At 46.3% G+C, this 9,015-nt stretch overlaps 1 protein-coding gene across 1 annotated transcript in view; it reads right to left on the reverse strand.

Moving 5' to 3' along the window:
- The window catches only part of TOP2A (topoisomerase (DNA) II alpha 170kDa), a gene marked incomplete at both ends in the record, with an annotated part of 18,128 nt that overhangs the window by 4,870 nt on the left and 4,243 nt on the right, over window positions 1–9,015 (reverse strand). The window contains 15 exon segments of the mRNA XM_010156825.1: window positions 1,020–1,215; window positions 1,795–1,995; window positions 2,120–2,254; window positions 2,372–2,603; window positions 3,195–3,343; window positions 3,906–4,027; window positions 4,326–4,440; window positions 4,900–4,992; window positions 5,782–5,891; window positions 6,509–6,614; window positions 6,701–6,811; window positions 7,260–7,385; window positions 7,788–7,945; window positions 8,278–8,416; window positions 8,544–8,681. Of these exon segments, the coding sequence (XP_010155127.1) occupies window positions 1,020–1,215; window positions 1,795–1,995; window positions 2,120–2,254; window positions 2,372–2,603; window positions 3,195–3,343; window positions 3,906–4,027; window positions 4,326–4,440; window positions 4,900–4,992; window positions 5,782–5,891; window positions 6,509–6,614; window positions 6,701–6,811; window positions 7,260–7,385; window positions 7,788–7,945; window positions 8,278–8,416; window positions 8,544–8,681 (2,131 nt within the window).

Here is a 9,015-nt window from a genome sequence, read left to right on the forward strand (position 1 = left end):
GCCTGCCAGAGTTTTTTCCTGCATTTCCCCAGCCCGCAGTAGGTTCTGAACTTGGAAACAGGAGTGTGATGGTATCTGTAAGATTTCACCACACCGAGCTGGCAGCTGGAGCAACCCCCCGATAGCACTCCAAGCTTTTGCTATTGCTTGTACCCCACCAGGCTTCACCGTGCTGTAAGTGCCCCATCACTGGAAATGCTTCCGCTGGAATCTGTTCCTTTTGAAGGTATCGGAAGCAATCAACCACGGGACGCAAATACAAATGAAACCAGCTCTGTCAGCCGTGGAGCTGCTTGTTACAAAAAGGCCCAAGAGAATGCATGTCAAGGGAATTATTTCCCTTCCCGAGTGGAGTCAAACAGGCCCAGGCGGTTGGGATCATCGGGCTGCCTTCAGACACTAACCACAAAGCGTCTCATGACGCTTTGTTCCCAGCATTCTGATTTTCCGATCGACTCTCCCACCTCACTCTAAAGGGCGGTCTGTACTTCACTCGCGTCCGTGGAGGATGCAGCGAGACAAAGACCTGTTTCTTCTTCTGGCTCATGACTCTCAGATGCTGCTAACTGAAGGATCTTTCAAATTTGAAACCCCAATTCACCGAGAATGTGATTTGGAATGTTTTTGCAGAGGTTGAGGGGTAACACAGAAGAGATACAGGTTCTTAAGAAGATGCACATGAACAGAACACACCACCCCTCTCTAACCCCACCAGTGCTTGACTCTCACTCCTGCCGAGTCAGGAACAGATGGGAATTACTGCTCAACTATTAAAGAACAGTTCTACTCTCAAAGCAGTGTCAAACACCCAGCAGGAAAGCTGTAGGAGTGCCCTGGTTCAGTTAATCTGCACTTAAAGCTCTACAGAGCAAGGATGCTGTGAAGCATTTTCCCCTTGTGCTACTGGAACAGAAAGATAAGCTTTGGTGTAGTTGGTTAAGAGCCAGCCCGGGGCTGAGGGGGTGCTGACAGGGCCCCGGGGAGCACCTTGTTCTTCTCTAACCACGAGCAACACGTACCGATCACAATTTTGCCGTCTATTTTCTCCAGGATGAACCGAGCCTGGTTGCTCAGTTTTGCAGACTCGGCGCCCAGCATTCCAATAAGCCATTCTTTTCTCAAATGGTAGTAGCGGAGCCTGAGGTCAAAGAACTCTTTAAGGATATCCTGGGGAGAGTCGTACTTCTTGAGGAAGCCCACGTGGTCAAAAAGAACCTGGATGACAGAACACAGGCCTTATGAGCATAAAACATAAATCATAAATCATTCTATGGTTCCAAAACTGTTCCAAACCCACGGCAAAGTAGCTCTAAGCAGGCATGAGAGCACGACAACAATTAGCCAACAGATTATAAAACCTTAGCGTTGTTTCAAAAAGCACTTCCAGTTTGCAAGCGCGGCAGCGACAATCTTAGCATTCCCAAGTTCTTCAAGACACCTAGTAGGGTTAAGGTTACTTGAACCTTAAAGCTATCGGCAGGATAAACATCTAGCATCAAGCTCCACACGTCGCCAGAAGGCAGACACTCAACGGCGATGCCGTCACAACAAAGGGCTGCGGAGCTGTGTGATTTCAGATCGGTTTGGCTCCTGCAGGCAAAGCCACACCACGCTGGGGCCGTTACCCAGCCGGTCCCTTGACCTTTAGAAGGTATGTTTAGAAAGCTGATTTTAAACCGACAGCAGAAAAATCCAAGGGAAGAAGTGACTGCAAAAGAGCCTTGTTGTTACAGGCAGCAACTGCAGCTCTCCACACAGACCTTGAGGTAAAGCGGGGCAGAATCGGTTACATACCATGGAGTTGCAGGTTAAGTTTGTTTGGAGTTTGAAGACCTTATGCAGCCCCACTGTTTTGGCTTCAGTGAGTTTCTCTTCAGTCATCTTCACTATGAACTTCACCGTCGTGTCTGTGTGATATTCCTTATAGTCTGTGATTAGCGGGGGTGTCTTCTCAGTCCCGTTTAACATCGGCTCCAGAACCTGCTCCTTGTAAGTCTGAGGAAAGAATCGAAGACAAACCCGTGTTTTCCACAGGGAGGAAAAGCCCCAAAACCCACTAAACACTTTTTGCTCTACAGGGCAAACTGTACCCGCTCCCAGGGCAGATCCACTCTGTTACCTGCGTCCATGTTCGGACGGGCAGCTCGGTGATCTCAATGGTGGTGGAATCGAGGATTGACACTTCACCGCTTATCACGTACTGGTTGGGTCCCAGCTCGTCTATCGTGCCTTTGAAATTCTTGTAACTGGGAAGCTGAACAGAACACGGGATTCAGCATCGTGTTGGTGCTTCTGTTTTTAAGCACTTGCACGAAACGCGCCAGTATGTGCCAAGTAAACGAGTGAGACTTCTTTTAAATACATTACTTACCATTGGCAACAGCTCTTCTCCATCCATCAGACGACGGATATTATTCACAACTTCCCTGATATCAAAGTTGGGAATCTTGCAGGACCAGCCAGTGCCAATCCCTTCTGCCCCATTGATCAGCACCATCGGAATGATGGGCATATACCACTCCGGCTCCACACGCTGGTTGTCATCATACAGGAACCTCAGGATGTTGTCGTCCATTGGTGGGAACAGCAACCGTGCCAGGGGGCTGGAAGGGAAGAGAGAATTTAATCCTAAATTCTTGTCACAGAGGAGCGAGCACCCGCAAAAGGGACACCCCAGGAAACAACCCAAATGCAGAAATCGGGTTTATTCCTATCGTTCCTCATCGACCTCTATGGGTTCCACCGACTGCCCGGGACCCTCAGCTCGCACTTTCAGATGTACGTTAGACGCGTGCTGTCTGGGAAGGCTCCAGCTCTCGCTGTGCCTCGCTTCAGTACAACCACACCCCTGCCCAACTAACAGCTTTGACCAAGTCCCCGCAGCAACCAGCGCTGGACTTTCAGATGCTAGAACCCCGCTCTCTCAAGTTCATTTTTTATCATCTTACCCAAATTTCTCTTTGGTTTTGCCCCCATGTCCATATTCTCCGCTATACCTTTCTGCTCCCTGGGATTATAAGTTTACACACCTGAATCCAGGATCCAAACCTCACTTCAACTGTGCCTCCTCTGAGCAAACAAGTAATCCAAAGTTTCAGAGGAGAAAAACTAACTTCAGTTTTCATTTCAAATGCTGCCAAATTGAGTCTTGGATCACGCCAAGAATACTGAAGGCAGTAATCCTTAATGCTGACCTGAGCATTGTAAAGATGTATCGAGGGCTGGCAGAGTCTTTCCCACCGTGCAGCCTCGTGCCAAACTGACCGATGGGCTGAAGCAAGTTGAGGTTGTTACTGCCCACAAAGTTCTGCGCTAAGTTGATAATAGTCATCATCAGCGACGCCTGCAATAAAGGAAGGTTCAAAGCTCAGCATGCACAGTTCTTCACTGAGCGGACAAAGGGGAAAATCCACGCAAAGAACAATACTGATGTAGAGGATAAACTCAACTGGTGAAGAATTAGAGGAAACTGGCACTGATAACGCATTCCCCGGTACCCTCTGGGTGACTAGATATATTCCAGTGACCCACGGTACGTTGCCATCTACCTGTTCCCAAAATCTCCAATGAAATATTCTATCAATCTCACAAGGGAAGCTTGTTTTAGTGCTTCACTCCTCCTTTCCAAGGTAGAAAGGCTATTAACATCTGCCTGAACCTATCAGACATACAGCGGGTTTTTTTCTGTTCTAGTTTTGGAAGGAAGTTCACTCCCACAGAGTCTGGGTAGGACAGGCCAATCCCAGATCAAGTTAATACTGAAGCACTAGTAGCCGATATACAGCCACTTGCTATGGCTTTTACACTCATCTAATTCTGCTCCAGAAGCACCTCCAACCACCAACAGGAGAGCTTTTTTGCCTTTCATTTAAAAAGCATTTTGCACAACCAGGCCAGGTTCTTACCTCACCGTGATGGTATGAGGACATCTCGGCTACAGAACCAGCCAGCTGAGCAACCTTCACCTCCCGCTTATCATTTCGTTTGAAACACGTGAACAGAACTTTTCTTTGGCCTGGCTTCAAACCTGTAGTAAAAAAAAAAGAAAAGACCTTGTGATTAGAACGCGCCGTGCGTTTGACTTCCCTCTAGGGACCAAGAACTAGTTCTCCACCTAAGGATTCGGCACCAGGAGAGCGAGGTACTGCCAATAACATACTGCCGAAGGGACATTTAATCCAAAGATTAAAAAATCACAGGCAGTGGAAAACGGACTTCAGAACACTGACCCTGAAACCTCTACAGGTAACCCCCCATTCTCGTGATAGGACACACCAACACGCATTTATTAAGTTCTGGGAAATCACCCTCTCGAAATAACTTACCATCAACCAGCGACGGGATTGATCTTTCATTATCCGAGTTCGAGAACAGCACTAACTCCTTGTTGATGAAGTCATTGTAGGTCAGGTAGTGAGTATTTTTCCCATACAGGTATTCCTAAGGAAAAGAGGTGCAAGCTCGCTTTAATCTGAACACACTCCACGCTGTTTCGTAGCTCGTACTTGGCTAGCCTCGCTAAAACGGAAGCTCCGCGTAAACTAGCTCAAGTGCCGACGCTCTCAGCACGGCAGAGCGAAACATCCCTTCCCAGGATGCAGGCCTGTTTTGTTGGGGAATAAAGTCTTCCTACAGCCCTGCTCAAGTGACAATTTGCCCTCCCGACAAAGTAATTTGACAGATAAAAGAGTTAAAAACCAAAGTAGCTGCTGGACAACTACAGTGAGGCTACACTGATGTGAGAAGTTACTCCGCAAAATCCCGAAAGGTTGTCACTGCCCCCTAACCGGGTGCCTGCCTCGCTGAGCTGCGTGCAGCTCCGGCGGGCCAGAACGAAGCTGAGAACAGCCCCAGGAAGAGACAGGAAACCCGTTTCCTTCGTACACGTAAACCTTTTACCTCTGGCAGACCGTGCAGCTTCCGTTGTCTCCTATCCTCCATGAAATTAGTCAGCCACTCCTTTCGCTCTTCTACCTTCTTCTTGCTAAAGGCCTGTAGTTACAAAGGAAAAGCACCTTGGTTCCAGGAAACTGTGGTGTGCCCACTGGAGCACTTGAGGAAAGGGAAGTATGCAGGAAGAGGTTACCCAGGAGGAGAACATGCTAAACAGGCTGTCTTCATAGCCCAAGAAGGGCAATAAAAGGGTTTTGTAGCTAAACCTACATACAATTTCCACCAGCCTGCAGGAGACATGGCGGTGAGGTTTAAATATATGGATTTTTAACATAATAATGGAAGACTAAAGCAGATTTGGGAGGAAATTAGTATTTTGGGGGAAAAACTTGGGTTTTTTGGCATTGCTTAATAGCTCAGAATACTTCAGAGTCAATGTCTACTGAAGGTGAAGAAGTTCACAGAAGCAAGGACTGCTTTCATCCACTGGTGGGCCATTTGATGAGAAAATCAAGGGGAGAAAGGGAAGGTCTGACTGAGAGAAAATTGCAGAACATGCAGGAAAAATGTTAAAGGAATATTTACCACTGCGTCCGAAAATGTCAATTGTTTTGTCACGATTAGCTTGTTCTGAGCTATATTTAAAAGCTATCAGGGAAAGGCTGCTCTCGGTCTGAGGACCGTGGACAGGTCTGCTCCTACTGGCTGGACTTGGTAACCAAGTTACCAACGTCGCTTTGGTAACCAAGTGACCAACGTCGCCTTGGTAACCAAGTGATTGTCTCAAGCCCAAAGGCCTCTAAGAGCATTTGAAGAGAAGCCACGCAGCACACTAAGCAGCAGAGTACCAAAGGTAGTAAGTCAGCAATTAAATCAAGTGTTAGTTACCAGGGTGATCGCAGCATCATCTTCAGGACCAGAATATTTGAAGCCAATTCGATGTTTAGCCATATCTGCAAAGTATTCTTTAGCCTCCTTCGATGTGCTGGTACCCAAACCTGCAGAGACAAGACGAGTTAATCCTGATTAACTCCTTGCTTAAATTCAGTTGCTGTTCAACGAAATACTTGGCTATGCCTCATTTCTGTGATGCAGATGACTTACTGAGAACTTACACTGCTTTAAAACCAGGTGTAAGCTCTCATAAACCAAGAGTTAGAGAGTAGCGAGCAGTTGCATGTTGTACTTTTGGATTTTGTCTGTAGACATCCAAAATGATTAACTACAAACTGGATATGATTCCTCATCATCCAGCCATTCTTCTGCAACCTTCTCAGTGGTACGAAGCAACTCTGGAGCAAGTAGGTAGCTTACAACGTGACCAGTACACAAGGACTGTACTGTGGAAGACAGCACATAAACCGCAGCATCACAGCCCGAGAGGGCTGAGCGAATGGTTACCCACGCTGTGGTAGCTCCATTTGGAGAGATTTTATTGAGATTTCATCCAGCTAGAGGTCATTTCCCTGCTTTTACATTTGTAATCGTAATACCTTACATGGGAAGAGACTTGGAGGTCACCCGGTGCCACCCTTTCCTGCAAAAGCAGGGCTAACTGAACTTAAGGCTCTCACTTGGATCCTTTAATTTCACCCCATGAAGTTTTCTAACAAACCTTTGTAGTACTTGATTTTCCATGAATTGTAGTTCTGGGTATTGTTTTTCCACTCTTCAAACTCCGGAATGCTGTAGAATGCAATTTCTTCTTTGTTTTTAGAGGCCTGCAGTGAACAAAGAACTGAAATGAGAGGCAGATTCGTGCCAACAGGTACTTCCTTATTTACCTCACCACCTACCCAAGGCCCACCTTTATGATGGGAGTAATAAACTCCTCCAAAAAGTTGTGTCTTAGAAGAGATGGCCAGTTGTGATGGATGAAGTTGATCAGTAAACCTTTGATGTGTGATCCATCTTGGTCCTGGTTTAAGAAGGAAAAAGGACGTATTTAATCAGGGACACGACGGAAGCGACAACTGTTAGCTTAACAGCAAAAGGTTCTGTGATTCCAGCTAACCGACCCCGTTAGCTTTCATGTCTAAAAAGGTGACCGTGCGTTTGGCTGGAGTACTGGAAATGAAGGGAAGCAGAAGAGCCACATTCTTGGTGAAAAAAGGTATCAAGGACCGGTCAAGGACCTTCAACCAGCAGACTGGGAAGACAGCATTCAGCTATTTGGTGATGCCACTCCCCCCTTATCTGTTTTGTTTTGGGGCTGAAGAGACATTACGACCCACTACAACAGAGAAGGATAAAAAAGAGAATGAGGTACAACTGCAGCAGGAGGAAGGTGGTATTTTCTGCTTCCCTCCGTATTCAAGCGGTTGGGATTTCCCCCTCTCGCAATTTTGAGTTTCAGCGAACCTCACCTGATCTGTCATAATCATAATCTTCCCGTAGCGCAGAGTCTTTAAAGATTCTTGATCTTCATAGTTCTTTTTGTATTGTAAACCCACTATCTTGATGATGTTGTTGATTTCAGCATTTTCCATAATCTGGAAAAGATCACATGGAATAAAAGCTTGTCTTTCACATTCAAAATATAGCCCAAAGTGTCTAAGATTAGCCATATCACTGAGCTTTGCCTTGTCAGGTTTTACTGCTGTTTAGAAGCTTATCCTTTCTAAACTGAAGTCTAATGCTTAAATTAGTCGGGATTACCCCAAACACTTTCTAGTCCACCACACAAACTCCATCCCTTCAGGTAAAACACCAAACAGGGCTTAATATTCCCACTCAACCAGCAGGGCAGGCCGAAGATGAGACCAGACTCGGGCGTTTAAGCCGCTACTCCTGCGCTACGGCGTTCAGCTGTACTGACTCGGTTAAAACACCCGGCGTCACCCAAAGCCCACTGCGCCTTCGAACGGCTCGGCTATAAAGATTTTCCAACTGACCTGCTTGTGAGAAGCTTCTCTGACGTTGAGCATTTTCCCACGAAGGGGAAATACTCCGTATTTGTCTCGACCAACCACTCCTAGACCAGAAACAGCCAGTGTTTTGGCTGAGTCTCCCTCGGTCAGGATAAGTGTACAATCTAAAGAATTCTTGCTGCCTAAAAGAGGAAAAATAATCAAGATTCATTTTCTAAATAAGTGAAATCAAAGCCTACAATACTCACAAATGGAATGAGAATAAACATTTAGCTCATACTGGTTCTGTTGCACTGCATACAAGGGGATAAACAGTAAATGGGACTGGAACTTGTACTGGTTCTGTTGCACTGCACAGTAAACGGGGATAAACAGTAAATGGGACTGGAAAATGGGGATAAACTATAATTACAGGTTTTCACATTATCTTTAGGAGGCAATTCTTTCCTTTGTCTAATGAACAAGTTGTAGCTGTTTTTGAATGAACTGGTTACAAAGTGTGTGAACCACTTACCAGCGTCATTGGCATCGTCCAGCTTAGGAACACCCTTAATCTTACTGTGTTTCACAGCCGAACATTTCTTATTCAGCTGGCTCTGGGCTTTAAATTTTACCCAGTTTAGGACACTTTCAACAATGCCACAGCCAACTGCCTGCAATGCAAAAAGAAAAATAACCCCAAACAATTGTGGGAAAAGCCTTAACAGTGACAGAATTATGTTATTTGCCACACTGAACATAAGGTGCAGTTTTACAGGCACCTTGATTCTCAATACTTACACCCTTAATGAATTTTTCACTCAGTTTACAGGTTGAGCCAAAGCTCTTTGCCTGCAGAGTCATGTTCTCCTTAGTCTGAGAGTCGAAGGTTGGGTTTTCAATTAAGGCATTCACGAAAATCCACATGTGGTTCTTCACCTGCAGGTGAACACACCGAGCATCACACGCTGTACAGGCTCACCCGGGTAACAGCGCTGCGCTCCGGCATTCGCCTGGCAGAATCACAGCGAGGAACAACCCCATTATCACCCGTGATTTTGGATTTTCCTAGATGTCTTGGAAGAATTTAGGGCAGCTAATGAACATGCATGAGCAACGTTACACGACTAGGGATGTCGAGGAATCCGCAGGCTGATCGCTCGGGTTAAATCATAGAATCCCAAACTGGTTTGGGTCGGAAGGGACCTTAAAGATCATCCAGTTCCACCCCCTGCCATGGGCAGGGACACCTTCCCCTAGACCAGGTTGCTCC

Source organism: Eurypyga helias, unplaced genomic scaffold (assembly GCF_000690775.1).
Source record: "Eurypyga helias isolate BGI_N326 unplaced genomic scaffold, ASM69077v1 scaffold33458, whole genome shotgun sequence".
Classification (NCBI taxonomy): Eukaryota; Metazoa; Chordata; class Aves; order Eurypygiformes; family Eurypygidae; genus Eurypyga; species Eurypyga helias.